This window comes from Ambystoma mexicanum, chromosome 5q (assembly GCF_040938575.1).
Source record: "Ambystoma mexicanum isolate Mex_15411 chromosome 5q, UKY_AmexF1_1, whole genome shotgun sequence".
In the NCBI taxonomy this organism is placed as follows: domain Eukaryota; kingdom Metazoa; phylum Chordata; class Amphibia; order Caudata; family Ambystomatidae; genus Ambystoma; species Ambystoma mexicanum.
Window position 1 is genome coordinate 1,303,587,545 of NC_090933.1, and position 21,102 is coordinate 1,303,608,646.

The 21,102-nt window shown below is 44.0% G+C and overlaps 1 protein-coding gene across 3 annotated transcripts in view; it reads left to right on the plus strand.

The window, feature by feature from the left end:
• The window catches only part of HSF1 (heat shock transcription factor 1), a 1,218,386-nt gene that overhangs the window by 6,965 nt on the left and 1,190,319 nt on the right, over positions 1–21,102 (plus strand). The window contains exon 2 of one of the 3 annotated variants that reach the window (XM_069621903.1): positions 14,813–14,916. The exons of the other annotated variants lie outside the window; for them this stretch is intronic. Within the exon in view, the coding sequence (XP_069478004.1) occupies positions 14,902–14,916 (15 nt within the window). The 5' untranslated portion in view covers positions 14,813–14,901. The remainder of the gene's footprint in view (positions 1–14,812; positions 14,917–21,102) is intronic. 3 annotated transcript variants of the gene reach the window in all.

The following is a 21,102-nucleotide window of genomic DNA, read 5'->3' on the forward strand; positions in this document are numbered from 1 at the left end:
AAAAAAGTCAAACTTCCTACTGCACCTCTTCAGAGGTATTCTTCCTTTCCTCTCATTCCCCCAGAAGCTCACTGTCTCCCAAGCTCTGGTTCTCTCTAAGTTGGACTATTGCAACATCCTCTTTCTTTATCTACCTGCCTCTTCTCACCGCCCTTTACAACTTATCCAGAACAGGACTGCGAGACTTGTCCTTGGCCACAAGCCCTGGGATCTTATCTCTCCAGCTCTGAAATCTCTCCATTGGCTCCCAGTGGATGCAAGCATTAAATTCAAAACCCTCTGCATTGTCCACAAGGCTTTCTGGGGCCTGGGTCCAACATACCTTCAGCTATCCCTCTGCAAATACCTCCCATCTCGACCACTCCGCTCCTCTAAGTCCCTCAGGGTCAGTCGTTTCTCAAACAAACGAGCTGGGGGTAGATCTCTCTTCGGCTGGTGCCTCCCTCTGGAACAGCCTCCCTCCCACTCTAAAACTTGAGGAGAACCATCTCCGGTTCCGGAAGCACCCCAAAACCTTCCTCTTTGCTTCTGCCTTCTCCTCTCCTCTCCCCTGTTGATTCTACTCTCCCTTGGCACCATGCACCTGGCCACCCTCTGTCCTCCGGGCCCAGGTACCTGCTCATCTTGCCACCCTCACGCACTGCCTCCGGGCCATCCCCTGCACTGGGGTCTGTATCTGTACCCATACAGCCCTCCCCTTTTCTTCCTGCACTTTGACCTACCCGGCCTGCTGCCATAAACCCAGTACTTGCCACTTGCTGGCTGCACTCCCATTGTTTGTTGCCTTTTTATATATTTTATTTTGTTTTTTCCTTCTCGCTCCGCACTCCCCTTTTGTTCCCCCTTCCATGCACTTCTCCCCCTTCTCCCTCTACCCTGCACTTGCACGTTCTCAATGTCACTGGGTCTAGTAAGATTGTTGTTTTTGTTCTCCCCTGTTCCCCTTTCCCTTGCCTTGTCGCGCTCTGAAACACTTTTGTATGAGCGCGATAGAACTAAAATATCAATGTCAGCGATGCCACTGTAAAACATGTTTTCATGCTGCTAGTGCCCAAAGAAAACACAATGCCTGTCTTAGTATGTGCCTTCCCTGCCCACCTTTCACCATCCCAATGCCCAAATGAAATCCTACAGTGTCTCAATGTAGGACTGCATTGCCCCGTTACACATCATGTTGCTTGCAGTTCCTAGAAATTGCCTTTCCCCTGACATAATTTTACACAACCATATTTTTAAATTCACCTTTATGTGCCTAAAAACATGCCATTGGTAAACGTCAGATTGCCAATGTTGTAAAGGTCTTGATTTCAAGAGTGGGGACAACCATCTCCTTGTAGTGTTCGTTTGACAAATGTATGCATTTCTTGTTGGGCACATTTGCACATCAATGAGTTGTAACGTTTGCAAACAAATGATCCAGCCCCTCACTCCTGTCTCTAAAACAGGGCAAACTGAAAATAAAAAAAAGTTGGTAGTGAAACACATTTCTTCTACTCCCTTTTTAAAAACAAAACAAAAAAGTCCCATTCCCATTGTGAGTACATGAGTAAACATGTTTTACCTGTATAACAGAAATGTTTTAAAATACATATATATTTTTTTTAATGTTGTAGTTTAATTATAAACTTTTTCATTTGTCAGAGAATACATTTGAAGGATCTAGAATAGATGTGTCTCAGATAGTTCTCTTGTTAAGTTCCAAGACGGCTTGGAGAAATAAGTAATTGTGTACGTGTATTTATTGTTTGGGCCACTGAGTAGCGCAGCCCATCTTTCCTCTGTGCCCATTTGTTTCGCCTATTCTCAGGAACGTTGTTCTGATGATTGGGTCTGGGAACAGTGAGAGGTAGTTGGGTAGTTCATGGATTGTTCAAGTGTCTATAGCACATTGGAGATTGAAGTGTTTTTGATTTGAATAATTTTTATCCAGTCGTTGCGTTGGAGTTCGATTTTTTTGCTTGCTTGTTGGGGACGCAGAGTTAGAAGTTCTTCTGATATGTCCTCATTAACCACCTCTTCCAGTAGATTCTGTTTCCATTCTTGGAGCACTGTGTTGTTAAAGGTGTTCAGGTGGAGCCTCAGGATTTGTATGGCTGGCGTTTTCTGGTCAGTCAATTTTCCGAAATATATCCAGTCGCTTCCAGAGTACGGTGGAGGCCATTGATTGGGTTGCCATCTTGTATCTTATTCTTGGCATCGGGTATGACAGCCGCAAATGTAGAATTTTGCGCCCGAAGATTGCCTCGTACTTCATCCAGTTTATTGACCTTGCATTAAGCATTGTTTCTGTGCCGTAGGTGATGATAGGGATGAATATTTGTCTGTAGTAGGCTATGATGGGTTTAAAGGAAAAATTTCCATATTTGCGGTGTAACAAGCATCCTTGTCGTGCTAGTGCTTGTGATTTCTGTTTGATTTTTGTCTAGCCATTGTTCTTCTGATTTAGACTGGTTTATCGGAACACCAAGGTTGAAGGTGATGACGATTTCCAGGAGTTTTCCATCAAGAATGAAGGTAGCCCGTTTTTTTTTTTTAATGAAATTTTGGCTAGCGCCATTGTCTTGGTTTTTGTGATGTTAATAGCCAGTTCGTTTAAGATCATGTATCTGCTTAATGATGTCAAGGTCGTTTGTAATCCTGATCTGGTCTTGTCAAGGAGGATGATATCATCGGCGTAGGCAATGATTGGAACTGGGATGGAATTGATCTTTAGTGCATTAGAGTGCTGAGTATATGCTCTTCAATGTCAGCAGTGAAAAGGTTATATAGGGTTGCCGCAAGTGGGCATCCTTACTTTAGGCAGTTTTCCGTGTAGATGGAGTTGGTGGTTGCACCTTCTTTAGATAATCTGACCTTAATTGATGTTTCAGTATACGAGTTTGATTGGCTCCAGGATGTTTGCTGGGCATTTCCATGCTTTCAGTTTGAACCAAAGTTTTTCTCTTGTTATGGCATCAAATGCCATATGCAGGTCTATGAAGGCAGTGTGTATGGTGGTGTGGTTTTTGATGGCCTCGTGTTTGATTAGATTTATCAGTATCAAATTGATCTTGGTTCCCACGTTGGGGGTGAAGCCGGTTTGTCTGGCAGAGAACCTGCCAGTATCTGTTGCCCATGTGGTCAGATCTTTTAGGAGGATTGCCGCGAATAGTTTTCCCAGAGGGTCGAGTAGAGCGATGGGACGGAAGTTCGCTAGATCATCTCAGGCGCCTTGCTTGTGGATGGGGACAATTGTGGCTGGATTCCAGTATAGGTTTAGTATTGCGATTACAGATCCATCTTTTTTGAAAGGTGGGTTCCCCTGGGTCGATGAATGTGATACTGTAGTTATTGTTGTGATTTGTGTCCAACAGTTGATATTTTCAGTATTTGATACAGTCCATTGTGGATTGATCTTAATCAAGGTGAGGAGACCGGACACCGGCCTTCCTTGGTTTTTTACTATTGCTGGGTTGAGAAAAGTTAAGAATCCGTCGCAAGCAGGTGTTGCGCTGAGCCAAGTTTATTAAAAAACAAATGATTTGATAATTATCGAATTCATGTGAGAGATTGGTGAAGAGATGGGAGTTTCCTCTGGTATTCCACGAACATAATGACCATGTGGCATCTGCTTTGGTTAGTGGTTATGAACTGGTGGTTGTAGAGTTATCTGGATACAAGGTTTCTGCATATGGGGTTTTTGTGTCATAGTTCCTTCTGAATGGTTGCTCAGATCTACTACACTGTTCAAGTTGTTGTGCTTGAATCTGATTGGAGACCGATGTAGGTTGGTATCTCGAGGTGCTGTAAGAGCTGGATATTGGGTTTCCAGGTTGAGGTAACGAGGGATAACTTTCGGATCTGATTAGTCTGGGATTTCGTGTAGTAGTTGTGGTACTGTCTGAAATAGACCAACAATTGAAACCGAGTTTTCTAAGTTGAGTGCGCATGGATAATATCAGGTCTAGGTTGGTAGGATCCCGTAGCTCTATTCAGATTTTATCTAGGTGAAGGTCATCTTTGAAGGTTACCAAGTTGATATCTCATGTGGCGATGCGGGCTAGCTGCGGTATGGCACGAAAGAGTCGTAAGACGTTTGTTCTGTTAAGGATTAGTGGGTCTGGTCTGATAAAGATGTTTTAAATGCAAATTGCATGAGGTTGTTTTTGCTATAAAGGATTAATGAAAGAAAGAAAGGTGTAGCTATCCTCCTTGTGACTGCAGGTTGTAGACTCCAGTGTGTCAGTTGAGATTTGTTCGTAAGTTGCGGAAACTGTTGGGTCCATTGTTACATCACCCAAAGTTGCATCTGAGATTTCTTCATAGTTGTCTAGTGCGAAGGGGGAAGTTTGGAACAGTATTAGTCTGATTATGAAGCTTGAGGCGGTTGTAGACTGTGCAGGTGGCGATGTCTGCTATTGGTGGATCTTTGTGGTTGTTAGATTTAGGAGATCTTCAGCGATTGGTGTAGTATCTTGAGGTAATGGAGACGCCGTATTCCTTAAAGGAGTTGATTTCGCTTGGGTTTGTTGATTTGGTTTGTAGCCTGAGGCAAGCAAAGTTTGTGGGTTTTCTTTCAAAGAAGCCTTGGGAATTTCGGAGGTTTTCAGTGCGTAGGAATGCTCTTGATCCTGTTTGCTGCTTCTTCTGTTTTTTCAATGTGTTGTCAGGAACTTTCTTCCCTTGTGAGAAGATCTGGTATGTATCTGTGGTGTTCTTAGTCGAGGAGGTGAGTTGTTGAGTTGTTGGTTGGACAATGGAGAAGTTTTCAATGGTTTCTTTTGGAGGGCAGTGTCGGATGGGTAAAATCGGTGTTGTCAATTCTTGCGCTAGGTGCGGGATCAGAGGGGCTGGTATGGGTTGATTAGGATGTAATAATATTTGATGTTGGTGATGCGCTTTCAGGAGAGAGAGTACTTCAGATGTTAACTGGGATTTTTCTTGTCTATCACCTCTTGCAATTTCAGACAATCTTTGCTGCCAATGGTTTCATTGTTCTGCTTCTGTATTCAGACGAGTTTCAATGGTGGTGATGAAGTTTTCTGTGTAGATTTGTTTGGCGTGTATCATAGCTAATAGGGTGGCTTGATCACGAATATTGTCTTTCATGTTTTCTTGAACTTTAAGGAAGGGTGTCATTGATTGCGACAATACTGAGATGAGCATGTTTTGCAAATCCTGCATGGTAGTGGGAATCCTCGGATTGTTGTGGTCATCAGAGACAAAGTCTTCCGGTGTTGTGTTTGTCTTTTTGTTTTGTGAAGAATTAGGAGGCGGTGGAAATTGTTGCTTTTCGTTCATTCTATCCAGAGTATGATAGGATTCATCTGAGTCGTAGGTGAAATGAGTCACCAACGGTTGTGTCACAGGAATGGACTTTTGTTGCTCCGTTTTGATGTGCGACTGTAGGGGCATCTGATGGCTTTGTGGCTTTGTAAATGGAGTTGAGGTTAGATTCGGCTGTTGCTTGCCGGTTAGAGTGCCAAATAGTTCCTTTCTTTTATCCACATTTGTCATGATTGATTCTATTTCAGTGATGTCCATAGAGAGTCTTGCGACCTTGGCTGCTTCTATGGTTGGTTAGGTTCCAACGGTTAGGAAATTTTGAGAGTTGTCGGTTTGTAGCCAGGATAATTTTGCTAGCCTTGCCTTTTCTTTCTTTGTTATAGAAATTGCTGAGCTTGGTATCTGGTGAGAACTGTTGTTGGGTATGGTTTCTTTTTGTTGGCTTCCTGAAGCAATTGGTCTGTCTTTTCCCGGTGCTTACATGCTGGGATCGGTATGATTGGATATGGTGGTTTCCTGGGTGGCAGTGTGGTTTTGAGTTGCTGCTGTCTTTTCGGAGGCTCGAGAGGTCGACTGAATGTTCTTTGGGTTATCTGAGTCGGGACCAAGTTGAGCACACGTAGTCAAAGATGTTCGATCAGTATGAGGGGTTGGTTGGTTTGTATGAGGATGAGGCTCATTTTGCTGGGTTGATTTTGTGGAGGCGTGAATCTGTGCTTCTGTGTACTTTGAATTGATGCATTTCTCCTCAGAATGCGGCCGGCGTGGGCCAGAAGAAGTTGTTTGTGCAGATTCAAATTGAAAGTTCTTCTCTGCTGTTGGAGTGTGGAAGTAGATGGGTCTATTAAAGTGTTGACAACTTGGGGATTGGGTAGGATAAGCTTGCGCTTATGTGTAGGATGTTCAACAGCACCTTTTTGTTCGGTCTCAGCAGCGATTGTTCCATTGTTAGTTGTGAAGAGTCCAATTGTGACGTGGCGGCAGCACCTAGAGTAGTTCGTAGGGTAGAATGTTTGGTGAGGCGACTTGTGGACATTTCTAACAAAAGTATGGCGGATTAGATTAGTAGTGTTGGTTTTTAGCGTTGTACAGACAACAATGTGCTGGATCTTTTCCGGTGTTCCAGAGGTCAGTTCACGGTGTCTGTGCCACTTTACGATCTCAGGCGCCCCTTAGTATGGTGGTTGCGGGACGGAATGAGACACCTAGTAGACGAGGTTGCTTGGGTGGTTTGACAGGGTATGGAAGGGCGATCTTCGTTGATCTGGTCCAGGCAAACTATAGAGCAGCTGCAGACTGTGGATGCACACACAGATTTACCTTTTCTCCTCAGGTTGGAAGAAGATGTGTTGGCTGGATCCAAGGGTCGAACCCTTTCGGTCTCCTGACAAACTTTCCAGCATATAGTCAAAGGGTTTGGGAAGATGGTGCACTTTGTTGTCAATGTTGGGTAGTTCGAGGGATCGTACCCTTTCAGTCTTCTGCTGGGTTGTCGTATAGCTGCACGCAGTTCAGATGACTAGGGGGATCCAAGGGAAGAACCCTTTCGGTCTCCTATTTATTTTTCCGGCGCAAGGTGATCGATCTTATGGGACAATGCACTTTGTTGTTAGTGCTGGCGAGAGCTCAAGTTCATGCGCTTCCAGTCTCGTGATGGGGTTCTGGCGCAACTGAAGAAGTATCAGGGGGAGAGTGTAGGTCGAGTGCCAGGTCATGGCAATCTCGTGTCAAGTGTCTCGAGGCGGAGCAGCAAGGGCAGGCTGTTGCTTTGTTGGTCACCCATATGATCCGAAAACAGGGAGGAGTTTTCCTAAGACTATGTGGGCGAAAGGAAGCAGCCGGCACTGTAAGGGACCGCCTTTGAGACAGGTACCGTTCCGACAATGCTGTCGCAGCGAAGAGAGGCAAACTGGGTCGGTGTCAGCCAACAGAGATGCAGTGATCAGGATCGTGGTAAGAGCTCTTCACGAAGGCGCCGCAGAGAGCGGGGGTGAGGGGAGAGCCGGGGGGGAAGGCAGTTGGCTGCGACAGCAGGAGGAGCTGGGCGGCAGGTACAGTAGCGCCTGCTGAAGCGCAGCACTCGCCCGAAGGCAGAGCAGGGGGGCGAGGGCGTGTCAGCAGTGTCTTCGGTCCTATTGATGGATCCAGCAGATGAGTCGGCAGGAGTGTAGGTAGTTTGAAGGACCTGCTGATGAGGGACGCGGCCGGGGGTGAGGCCTTGAGAAACGGGGGTTGAGGTGGGGAGACGGAGGAGCGGGAGGGCTTGGGGAAAGGTGCTATAAGTGTCGCTCAATCACAGCGACCGGAGACAAGCGGCAGGGGGTGGTAGGGTACGGTGCCCTTTGTGGGCTGTGGTCAGAGGGGGGGTTAGTACATAGTAGTATTGCTGTAGTCATCGCTGTAATCATCGTGAAAGCACGGGCAGAGCCAAAAGACTGCAGCCGACTAGTATTTTGAAAGGACTGGTAGTGGTAATAGAAACAGGACTAAAATAAAAAAAGCTCTTAATGAAACAAAGTCTGCAGCAAAAGCGAACCTTCTCGGGCAATCCTTAAAAGACTCTGCTGCCGACTCCGCGCTATTTCTTTGCACCACGTTATTCATACACATTAAAAGAAGTTTTTAACTTTTCAGGTTAGGCAGTAATAATAGTAGTTTCTTCCTGTGGCACTACTTGTACTACCGATCCAAACGCATCCATGGAGCTGTGTGGATGAAAGCAGGGTGACGGGCTACTTTAGGAGTGTTTTTACTCCCTAGTTTTGAATTCTTTTGGAGTATTTGCCTATTTTGAGGGAGTAAAAGATGCAGATACACCCTTCTCTCTATGGCTACCCGCAAAATGGAGGTCTCCTAGGAATGGGCATTTTGTCACAAACTTGCAGCCTAGTGTTATGCATGATGTTAACAACGTTGGACTGTCCATATAAAGGCAAACTCTGTTTTGCACTTCAAGCTTGTAGACCTCATGGATAAAAGAGAACTTTATTGTATTAGTCACTTTAATTATTTTGGAAGCAGACACTGATTTGACAGCGTCTTTCAGTTGGGTCCTACCACAATGCCAATTTCCTTAACACACAAGCTTTAAACCACATACATTTGTTGCAAACGTAGCTGCAAGGGGCTATGTGAAGATGCTGGGACACTGATAATCGTTTGCATTTTGTCCTGTTCATGACCGCTCTGAACATCAGCAGGTACAAGTGCCCCAGAATACGTGTGGGAAGGAGGCTGGCGTAATTAAATCAACCGAAGCCCATTAGCAGGCCATGTCTCGAAACAGACAAATGTGAAGGATTTTTCACCCTGGAAATGGGGGGGGATGAGATGCTGGGACTTGCAGAACGCTACCTGGTGGCTCTTGCAGAGTTGGTGATTGCTCCAAATTGTAATTTTTTTGTAATTGTTTTTTTTCAATCGTTTCCACGCAGTGGAACCCGTATGCCAGCAAGTTGCCTCTCTTCCCGGCCTCAAAACCCCCAATCTACCCTGGTTGATAAGCAGCTGATCATAGACATTCACATAATGTTTTGACTTTTATATAGGCATGGGAAAGTCATTTTCCAGGCACTGGCATATCAAGCCATACGATAGCAACAGCTGGCAAATGGTAACTCTTCAGTTTATTATTACAGTGCCTGGCAAGTTCCTATGCAAGAGGTAATTTATTTGCTCAGCCAGTTCTGCCATTTGCTTCAGTGCAAGGAACTGATGAAAGGAATCGCATATTGAGTATAAATGACATGCTTGAAGGCAAACCTGGTTTTATTGCACCAGGAGTTGGTTTATAGTTGCAAATACACCATTACTTTACAAAAGATTGTTTCGAGATCCTGGGTGAGGGTGTCTTAAATAGGGAGGTGCAGGTAGTGGTTGAGAATGGTCGTGTGTCCTGGCTGGTCATTGGGTGGATCAAAATCCAAACAATACCTAAAGAATGCATGTAAACCCTATTCATCCCTCTCTTAGTGTCAGTGTCTAGCAGTGCTTAAAGTGCCACCTAATTGCCAAAGAGCCCCTTTTCGCATTATTGTGCTGATACTTGTGTGATTTCAGAGCCCTCGAGTTTCAAGTAGCCATGCATGCAAAGTCCATAAAGTCCTGCTTTTTATCTTTGGATCCTAGGATGGCCTTCTTATGCATGGCCACAGGAAACTTGATAGATCTGTGAGTCCTGCTTCCTGCTATGTCAGGAGAGTTAAACGGTTGTGATGGGCCTGCAAGGAAACATTTTGATTTGCCTCTGTCTGCAAACCAATTGTACAGCCCCTCATTCCAGTCTCTAAAACAGGGCAAACTGAAAATAAAGTCAATGTAAATATTTCAGAAAAGGTTAAGGGAAATGCAAGGTGGCCACTCAAAAGAAAGGTGTGCATGGGGTTAGACACACTAGGAGTGGAGCACACAGAAAATACATTTGCATTAAATTCTGAAATAATCAAGACTGTTCAGTATTTACTTTTTGAAAGCTGGCAGTGTGCAAATGTCCCTGTTAGCACAGTAACAACCCCTGGTTACAAATGAATAATTCTCTTTCGATAATGAATGCTGTGGATTTTCTTACCAGTCGCTAACAAAAATGTTGGACCTATAATTACCAAGTATATTCATATAACCAAGGTAATGCGTGAATAAGACAGTTTGACATTTCATTTGCTACAGCTTATTTAGTGAGACCTAAAGTAATGGTCACTTAATACATGGTTGGATATAAATAATGCATTCACTCAGTAAAATGTAATAATGGTGTGCCATGGGCACAGCCTAATTACAGCTGCTCATAAGCAATCAGATCATGTTCTTGCACATGGAAAACCTGTCGGAATCAGCAAATTTTAGGTGGGCCATATGCCTTGTATACAAGTCAAATGATATATTACACACTCAGCAGACAGCTTAGAAATAATACTGTCCGTTTGATGTTACTCTTTGACATAGCTGATATGTGATATGATAGGTTAACGTGCTTAATACCCAGAGGTTTATAAGTGCGAACCCGGAGATCGAACCTATCGCTTCGTGTCGTACAGGTAATGGGCAGAAATGGCCATAGGTAGTAGCACGGCCATGGGCAGTCAAATAGTGGGCAAATAACCAACCACCTGCAAGCGGTGTCTGTCCCTCCACGCTTCCATCTTCCTGATAACTGTACTCCAATGCAATAGTTTTGGCTTGTAGGTGGCGCTGAAGCATTGCCAAAATGTCCCTCCCACCCCCATCTAATAATTCAAGATGAACGTGCATCGAAGACAAGGTCCACCCCCGGCCCCCCGCTCAGCTAAAGCAAAATCATTTCAATCCATGATTCAATGGAACTTGAATCATGGCTTGAAATAATGATTTGATTTGAAGGCACTATAAGCACCCCTTGGATATAGGAGATCTTGCAGCAAGCAGGAGCCATCTCCCTGGAGAGCTGGTAGCTAACATCTAACCTCTACCACATCAGTATAACACTTTTTCGGTTATTCATGAATCCTTATATAGAAGAGATGCCAGTGAGCAGTGGTGATTGTTTTGCTCCACATTTATTGGATGTACTATGACAGTGGGGCCGTAGTTTCCTTCTGCAGCTTCGGGCTCAAGCCATCTCCATTCCCCACCCACGCTTGGTCGGAACTTGGCCTCACCTGTTGTTGTGTGGATTTCCGTGGCCACGGACCCAATATTACTTGTATGGCAGCTTGAAGGGATCCAATTTTCACGTCAAAGAATTCATGGCTGGCTCACAAGGCTTTAACATTGGCTGCGTGGACTGACCTGACCTGGATTTTTGAGGATTAAGCTTTTTCTGTAAAGCTCTGTGGGTTCCCCCGTTTCCTGTATGGTTTTCATTGTGGCCAACAATTGAGTAATGTTTGCACCTGTAAACAAAAATAGCCACACTAGCCGAATTAGTCTTTAGTTTTGTGAATGCACAGAAAGTGTAACTAGGCAAACAATAGGCACTTGAATTTACAGAATTGATTACATTTAAAAGAAAGTTAGCAGATTAATTGTTGTTGAATTATTAGTTTGTGCACCGCATAATGTAAACGAGATAAACAGCATTGTTCTGCCAATTGCCACTTTACAAAGCTCAAGTAGGATATGTGCTCCGAAGGGTTCATCTTGCTCCCACTGATGCTCAATGTTCAGGCATCGACTTATTGGATAATTGTCTGTGACTTGTCAAGCAAGCATGTGACGCGTTTCTCGTTTCTAGGTCTTTCAGAGCTTCATGTGCACTATATATTATTTTCCCCAACAGCCCAGGAGCCCTGCTTAGTGACTTAAGGTGATTGTCAGTCGCGGACATTTGTCTCCATTGACTAGGCTCTAATGCTGACTTGGCCACTTTCTGATGGCTTTAGTAAACCTACTTACCACAGTGCCATTACTGTTATTCTTTATTCTAAGAGGAATTAATTTAACGTAAGAAATAGTTTAAAAAGCTTGGAGGCTAATTGTCTTTGTGGGCAAATGCCTGAAGAGCTTCCTCGGGGCAGGTATATGGTATTTTATCACCTGACCCTTTCTGATAATGATATATTCGAGAATCTCAGTTGTTCTCATGTTCTGGCTTACAGTTTAAATCGTGTTCTTAAGAGTTACTGTTATTCCTTGGTTTTTTGTTCTACTATTTGTGGAATTCTAGTTTGGGATATACAGGGTTTTAGACTATTGGGTCATGTGTCTGAACAGGGACCCACACTCGCCACTTTCTGTCTCAGCCTAGGACAGGGGAAATGACAACTCTCCTGTCTACGAACATGATTCATATTGAATTCCACCAGTGAATGGATTGGTATGTGCATGATTATGCCTGTGTATCAATACTTGTATGAGTGTTTTTTATTTTTTTAATTTCCCAAAACAAGAATGGCGCCTTGTTAGCAAATGACAATTAGCAATGTCTTGAACCCATATTTTTTATTTTAATTTTATTTTTATTTTTTTTAATGGTACTTCTTTCATAAATAAATTACACATCTTACGTCAATTATGGAAGGGGAAAAAAGGAATACACCACATTTCATATTTACGTTGATAAACACACATCCTCATATCAATTATTACATTAAACTGTCCTTCATTAATCTCACCCCTGCTAAGGATAATGATGACAAATTTCCTATGCGACAGGGACTCGAAGTTGTAAGCATAAACCTCATGTAAAAGGGTGAAATGTTTGTATTGGAATTTGAACGTTCCGGTGCATTCTGCAACAAATGCTTCCAAGTCCTATGTTCCAACTTGTAGAAACTATAAGATGGGGCATTACTTTTTTCTTTATTCCGAATTTCTTTAATTTCTCCAATGGGCTAGAGATTTAGGCACAATATCACAATCGTCCTAAATCTGCACTAGGAAGTGTAATCATGTAAATTGGAAGAAAAGTGTGCCTTTTCTCATGGCGGCCAGGTCACGATAAAGCAAGTGGGTGCCTAGCGTGGTCTTAGTCTCTGTCCAATTGTATTCCCACAATCTAATTTTTGTTGGGTTGGCATTAAGTCTTCCTTGGAGACGGCCACGTAAGAGAAGAATGATTTGGTCATAGTTTTGAGTAAACCAATGTTATATCAGTGTCTTGAGGCTGTCTGTATGGTATAATTCAGGTCATCGTACATGGAACTCATCGGTGGATCCAATAATTTATGGTAAAGCAATAATGAGTTTCATTGCACAGAAGACAGACCAAGCTCATACCTTCTTACTGAGATGAGGCGAAGCTAGGCAGACCTAGTGCTCTTCTTCAAAAGATACCCTCAAGTACCTGTAAATTGTGCCAAGTCCCGAGATTCCAAATAATCCGACTATAGCAAAGGGAGAAATGACAGAAACCCATTTTGAAGTGTTTCATCTATGCTGTATATAATGACATTTTGAGCTTCAATAGATCATATAATTGGCTTATTTATTTTGCAGAAGAACTGGAAGCCCAAATAAGTCGTATGCCTGGTTACTTAATTACCATCATCAATTATCCAGTTAAGAGGATTTCGCAATTTTGAGAATGTTAGTTTTGTTTTTATTTGTTACTAGCTCGTTGTCTTCCATGTAGGTTGAAACCTCTTTCGTGCTCTGAAACACTTGTGGACGAGCGCAATATAAATAAAATATCAATTGAACAGGCGGTGAAGGCCAATGGGTGTTTGGTTAATGAGTAAGACATTGGGTCTCATTACGAGTGTGGCAGTCCGGAAACAAGGGTGCCTGTAAGCTTACCGGCACCCTTGTTTTCCAGACCACCACACTAAGAGTCTGCCTGCAGGGGGTATTACGCCCAGCAGGGTAAGGCAGTCTTGTCTCAGAAGCACAGTGATCCCGTGTCCCCATTTCCGTGGAGTCCTATTGGACTCCACGGAAATGGGGACTTACAAAATCTGCTGCCTAACTTCCCGCTCCGCCGGGACTTGTAGGTGGCACCGGTAAGTCAGGCAGTGGATTCAGTGTTACGGGGTTGGCGGCAAACCAGCGAGTTACTGCCAACCCCATAATGTGGCACATTGTCTGCATATGAGAGCCCTATTTCCATTTCCCAAGTTTTGCCAGGAAACTAAGGTGCCAGCAAGCTCACATCTCAGATTGGAAGCATAGAGGTTAAATGGGCAGGGTGCTAACCCGCAACCCTGACCCAAACCTCTGTCTCGATACTGTTGGACAGTACACCTTGACAATTCAGCCACACTGATGTAGGTATCCCTGTGCAAAGCGATGAGTACGCTCATCAGCCCCTCTGGAAGCCACATGTTTCCAATTTCCTCGATAATAAGGATCTGTTGACATAATCAAAAGCCGATGTGAGATCTGTTTTTGCTACATAGATGGTATTGTAGTATCCTGTCATAGCGTTGGTTTGTAAACTAGCCATAAAAAAATCAAGTTTAATGGAATTCCTAAATGGTGTCTGAATCCTGTGTGTGTGTTTTATTTATTTATTTATTTATTTCTTTTTTCTTTTTGGATATTATCACTGACTGACTTTTCACTGACTCATTCCTCAAGCTCTTCCAACACGATTGTATCAAAGTTCTTGCTGCTAATGTCAAGTAATGGATGGATTGATATGGTCGCCTTACTTAAAGATCGGAACCACATGTGCCTTGTGTCTAGAGTCTAGAATCGTGACCAGTCAGACACTTTTGATTGTGTTGACGACACTCTGACCATACTCCAAGAGCTTTTTAAAGACATTGTTTGTCAGGCTGTCTGGTACTACAGCATCTGAGTTTTTCAATTTCATAATTAGGTTTTCAATGTTTTTCTGATCTGTGTTAACCGATCATCTGTAGTGAATTTTTAAATATGTTCTTCGGTTTTGATTAAATTTGACTGAAATGTTTTATGTAATGTTCGTTCTGTATAGAACGTTTGGCTCTCGTGGCCATAGCTGCCTTCCGTCCCTCTCCAGCCCATATGTTCGTGAAAAGCAGGTAAACCCAAGACTACTTAACTCATACCAACCAGTAAGCATGGAATTATTTGACCTTGCACTTTGAGTCCACTAGTGCAGTATTATTTTGAGGATCGGAGGGAATGACGCACTCTTCCTTTTTTCCAGGCAAGATTCCTCTGTCGCGCGATAAACCAGATAACATATCCACTGGAGTGGTTTACACCGTTCAAATTGCCATTTATCTATCTGATACCATGAATGCAAGAACAGTGAGTCTTTGATCTCCTTAACATCGTACCTGCTTTATTTGTTTTTTATTTTTTATTTACTTGTTTATAATCAAAGATCAATTTGATTTTTACAAGAAGTTGTTTCACATAAAAGACACAAGGCTAGGAATAGAAAGCAGATAACAAGATGGAAAAAGGATGATATTTGAGGTGAAGAAAAAGAAGCCGTTATTTGCCAAAACGCACAAGAGTCAAACTGTAGTGAGTGATACTGGCTTAATTGGCAGTCTATGTTGGTAATCTAAGTGCAGCTTCCAAGATCTTTACTGCCACGGTCGACCATTTTGTTTTTTCACCTGAGACCAGGCGGCACCACCATGTGTCTTCCTCTCGAAGCGATACGTCATACATCAAGGGTAGCAGGTAAGCATCGCGCAAATATGCGGTTTTAGGACAGTTCAAAAGTAAATGTCTTATAGTTTCTACTGTTTCAGTCTCTGAACATAATCTGCAGGTTCTTGATACTGATTTAGTCCGGATAGATATGATTTCTTGAGTTGGCATTTGTTTGAATCTCATTTTCATAACTATTTTCTGCAGTCTTTTGTTAGGAAATTTTACACAGTAATTCAGAGGTCGATTTAACTTGTTTGTTGTTGTGGGTAAATGAGCGAGTAGCTTATTTGCGGTTGTTATCTCGCCAGTTTGGATCCAGTCTTCTTCGGCTATCCTGTTTTGCATAAGATCCTCAGGCGTGCAGGCCAAGTCAGACAGGTTTTTTATGAGTTTTTATTCCCACTTGTTCAGTGCGTTACAGCGTCCTTGGTTAAGTTCTGCCTGGATCAATTTGTAAATCGGAAGAGTGTCTGGTGAGAGAATTTTCCGAAGTAGTCTCATCTGACTTTGTTCGACTGATTCTTTCAACGATAACGGGCCCAATTCACGTCTGATAGCTGATATTGATGACGATTTGGGGAGGCCTAATACGGCTTTCCACAGGAAACCTTCCAGTTTCGACCATATAGTATCATGGATATTTAAGGCCGCGTCCATACCGTAAGTTACCGATGGAACCACCTTTTGTTTAAAGAATTGAATTGCAGGTAGTAGGGAACATTTCCCATATTTGCCGTATACTAGTTTGGTTTGGGTTGTCAATGTTTTGATTTTAGCCCACAGCGCTAAATGGATTGCTTTTTCCGATCTTGTTGAGTCCATCATTATTCCCAAGTATTTTATACTAGCGACAGTCTCTACTTTCGTGTTCTTCAAGTACCAGAGTCTGTTATCTGTAGTTGTTGGTCGACTTTTCCCCATAATCAAGATTTTGGATTTGGCGATGTTTATCTCCAGGTCGTTTTCGTATATGTACTTGGCCAAGTTGGTTAATTGGCGCTGAAGGCCTATTTGGGTCTGGTCCATGAGGATCAGGTCATCGGCATAGAACAATCTAGATATTGGCGTATTGCCCACTTTGGGAGGGAAGGGGTTAACTGCTGGTTGCGTATGTTGGAAGTCTCCCATAAAGGCAATAAAGAGGGCCGGTGCGAGCGGACATCCCTGCTTCACACCGCGTTCCGATGAGAACTGATCCGATGGCATTCCTTGCCTATTTAGACAGACTCTGAGTTTTGTATCTGTGTGCAGTGCAATCACCGGATCTAAGATTTCCACAGGACAGTTCCAATTGGATAATTTGGCCCACAGCTTTTGCCAGCTGATCTTCTCAAAAGCTTGCGTGAAATCTATGAATGCTATGTATACTTTTGGTGCACCATTGCTTAAGTTTACTTTTATGATGTTAAGAATCTGGTTTGTTGATACTGGTGCTTGCATTCTTTACAAAGCCTGTTTGGAGTTGGTCCACGCAAGGAGCAGATCTTGCCCATCTGTGGAATCTGGTTAGAAGAAGAGTTGCAAAGATCTTGCCCATGATGTCAAGAAGGGCTATTGGGCGGTAGTTGGCTGGATTATCTCTGTTACCCTTTTTAAAAATGGGCACTATTACCGCATCAGTCCATGTTTTAGGAATTTGTTTAGTGGCTTGACATTGCTTGAACATTTTTGTTATCAAGAAGGACCAATCCTCGGGATGTTGTTTTAGATCTAAATTGGTTAGACCATCGGGTCCTGGTGCCCTTGATGTTTTCAATATTGTCGCTAAGATCTTTTCTTGATCTGCGAGATCTACCCACGTTGACACTGTGCGACATGTGTGGTTACTCAAAGTTTGCGGTAAAGGTGCAAATTGGGATGTGAACAAAGTTATCCAAGTCAGTTCTGATATGACATTGGACAGTTGGTTATTTGTCTCGCTGTTATTATTTTTTGATTAAGGACCAGAATTCTCTTGGGTTTTTTGACTTTAATGTTTTAAGCATTTGCTCCGCGTCGTTTTGGTACATGATAGCTTTATGTTGTGTCAGCCATGATCTATATGATTTTGTTGCCGCTTTAGCAATATCTTTCTGATCTGACTCTGATCATATTCGTGTGCGCCATTTCCTTTAGATGGAATACGGTTGCCTTGTTTCCTATGCGTCCGGAAGAATGGGATATAGTTGGGTCTGTTTGATAAATCCGTAATATTTCTGTTTTCTTCAAACTTTTTAGTGATTTCCTTGATATTTGTCGCTGTGAGTTGAATTCGCGTAGACGTCCGTGATAGCTCCACCTCAGATGTATAGACTTCTTTGGGGGTACTTGCTGACTCAAGAGTCATTGGGCCTCATTACACGGACGGTGTTAAGGGTTTACCGGTACCGGTAAGGGCACCGGTACCGGTAAACCCTTACCGCCTTACTACGAGGTCCCTTTGCGGGTAGGTACTTTAACGCCTGCTGTTTAGCAGGCGTTAAAAACCAACCCGCAAAGGGACCAGGGTGCTAATTACGGTACCGCAATTTGCGACACCGTAATTAGCGCCTTCCCCATTCCCATAGAGCCCTATGGGGCAAAAAATGGGAATGGGGAAGGGCAATGGGGAAGGGGGAATTACCGCCCCGCCAACCTTGGAATAGGGCGGTAATTCCCCTTTCCACCAAGGCGGTGCCGGTATTTTACCAGCATGGACCAAGGTGCTAATAGCACCTTGGTCCTCCGCCTACCGTGTAATGAGGCCCATTGTCAGCAAGTTGGGATTGCTGGCTTTGGTTCTGTAATCCTCGAAGAAATCTACATAGGGCAGAAGGGAATATGAGATGAAAATATGATCCAGGGTCTCTGTGGTTTCAGCTCGTTCCCAGGTTGGATCGCTGGGAGCTGGCCTCGAGCTGTTGCCACGTTGTGGAAATTTCTAGTGTCCATAAAGTCGGACCACAACGCACCTCTCTCAGAAGAGGGGCAAAGATGGGTGATAAACGAGGGTTGGTGAACTCTAGCGTTCAAATCTCCACAAATTATGATGTAGTCCGTGGCCATTTCAATTGAGAATTTGTCTAGGGTCTCCGCGATGGCGTCACAAAATTCTGTGTTACTTGTTCTCTGCGGGTTCCAATAGACATTAATAATAGCTAGATTAGATTTCACTTTGCCCCTTAAGGGTGATGCCACTCTGTTTGGAGTGCTAACATACCATAAGTTTCTGCCACTTTCATTTTGATGGAGATACCTGAGCCAATTCTAATTGTGGTTAAAAGGCCTGATGATGGTCTGCCAAAAATACCTTTGACCGCTGGGGAGATGTACGTTTCATACCCGTCGAGCACTGGTTTCTCCATCAGCCAGGTCTCCTGAAGACAGATGATAACGAATGAGCTCAGATCAAGTGCATCTGATTTAGTCAGGTGCCCATGGCCCCTCGTATTCCATGAGCACATAGTGATCGTCTTTGATTGGTTTGTTGGCAGAAGTTTGAGTCGATGATTTGGGGTCGGCATCGCTGAGCCTTTTCGTTGTTAATTTTGTGGGTTCGGATTTTGGACCTTTTTCAGCCATCTCCACGGGCCAGATGGAACTCTCGTTTTGTGTTGTGGGACCAATCAGCACTTTGGCCGATCGGTGCGGCATGTCTACGGTTTTTCTCCCATCTGTTTTTTTTCTTGTGTTTTCTACATATTGTGTTTTTCATCATTTAACAAATAGAATTTCGTTTTGAATCTCCCTCGACGTGGCTCGGCTTCCTCTCTATAGGACTCTCTTCTTGTGTTTGAGTACTGGTCTTCAGTTTTTGATCGATGTTCTGGGTGCTTTTCAGTCGATTTACTTGAGGGATGTGCATTCTTTGCAGCCGGTTCTGATATAGAGATTTCCACTAGGGGAAAAGCCCATTTGGTTCAAGGCCAGGATCACGTCCTCTTTTAAATCTATACTCAGAGTTTTTGACGTGGAGATATGCTTTTGCCTTATTGTCCCTGTGATTATGGTTCGATCAACACGAGATCTGCCGTGTTCAAAGATTTCAGGATCGGTATTTTTGTTAAGATTTTTAAGACCGTCTTTCTGTTTAGGACTAAAGTTTTTCCCAGCCACCAGTTGTTGCATCTTGAAAATCCGGTTTGGGGTTGCTCTAGTGTCTGTTGACGATCTTGTCTGCTTCCGGGCCATATTTTCATGATTACTACTTTTCGACGTTTGAGAGGTGTTTTCATTATGTTCTGATATTTGATTAAGTTTTGATTTTGTTTCTTTAGATATCAGTTTTAGAGTGGCAGAGAGGCTGTTCCAGATGGAGACCCCAGCCAAAGACCGATCTATCCCCAGCTCTTTTCTTTGAAATACGACTGACCCAGATGGAGTTGGAGGTAGAAGAGCGAAGAGTTCGAGAGGGGAGGTGTTTGCGGAGGGATAGCTGAAGGTATTTTGGACCCACTCCCCAGAAATCCTTGTGGACAATGCAGAGGGTTTTGAATTGAATCCTTGCATCCACTGGGAGCCAATGGAGAGATTTCAGAGCTGGAGAGATGCGATTCCCAGGGCTTGAGGCCAAGGACAAGTCTCGCAGTCCTGTTCTGGATTAGTTGCCAAGGGCGTAGAGTAGAGGCAGGTAGATTTAAAAAGAGGCTGTTATAATAGTCCAACCTAAAGAGAATCAGCTTGGGAGACCATGAGCTTCTGGGGGAAGGAGAGGGAAAGGCCGAGTACCTCTGAGGAGGTGCATTATGAAGTTTGACTGTTTCATTGACTATATCATTGGCGGCACACCATTTTTGAATGGCAGGGAGAGTAGGTGGCCGAGGGCAGCCTGAAAATGAGTTGTCGTCAGCGTAGCACTGGCAATTTGAGCAGAAAATGGCAATGCAGTGGGCGAGAGTTGCCAGGATTGGTTGAAAAGCCAGGGCGAGAGGTTAGACCCCTGGGGAACACCACAGGTAGAGAGGAAGATGGATGATGGGAAGGACCCAAGTTGGACCTGGGAAGGTCGATTGGAGAGGAAAGGGGTCAGCCAGGCCGAGCCTGATCAGTGATTCAGGTTATCACAGAGATGGTTCAGCAGGATGGTATGGTTGACCGTGTCGAAGGCAGAAGAGAGATCGAGGAGGATGAGTACAGAGGGAATGTTGGAGTCAAGGTTGAAGAGGCAATCTTCACGGATGTTCAGGATAGCAGTTTCCGTTCTTCTGGCAGCTCTGAAGCCAGACTGGTGGTCATGGAGACAGCCAACAGAATTGGAATGCAGGTTAAGCTGAGAGATAGCCAACTTGTCCAGCAGTTTGCCCAGAAAGGGTGTAATGGAAATTGGGCGATAGTTAGCCGGACAAGAAGGATCAGCTGTGGGTTTCTTGAGAAGAGACTGCACAAGGGAGTGCTTCAGAGCGGAGGAGAAGGATCCTGAGGCAAAGGAGTGCTTGCAAAAATCAGCAAGGGGGGGAGCGACGGTGACAATGTGGTCCTTGATGGTTTTAGAGGAACAGGGGTGAATCTGTTTTGACGAGACTTTCATAGATCAGACTTGTCTAGTGGCCTTATCAGGGGAGAAAAGAGGAAAAGATGATGAGGGTGGTGGGGGGGAGCTGAGGGAGGGTCAGCAAGCACAGACGGATAGGGGAGGGGTGGAGAGGGTGGGCAGGATGTCCTGGGGTTTGAGATAAAGTGAGAGGCAAGGGCATTGTAAAGAGCCTGGGTGGCAACCGCAGGGGTAGAGACTGCAGCAGGGTTGGCCAGCTCCTTGCAGATTTTCGGGGATTTAACATGCAGTGAGATTTCTATGTCCCCGAACCAGACAAAGCCCCCCTGTCGAAGTGGTCTCCTCGCCTGGTGTCCCAAAGCACTGCCACATTTTCTGGA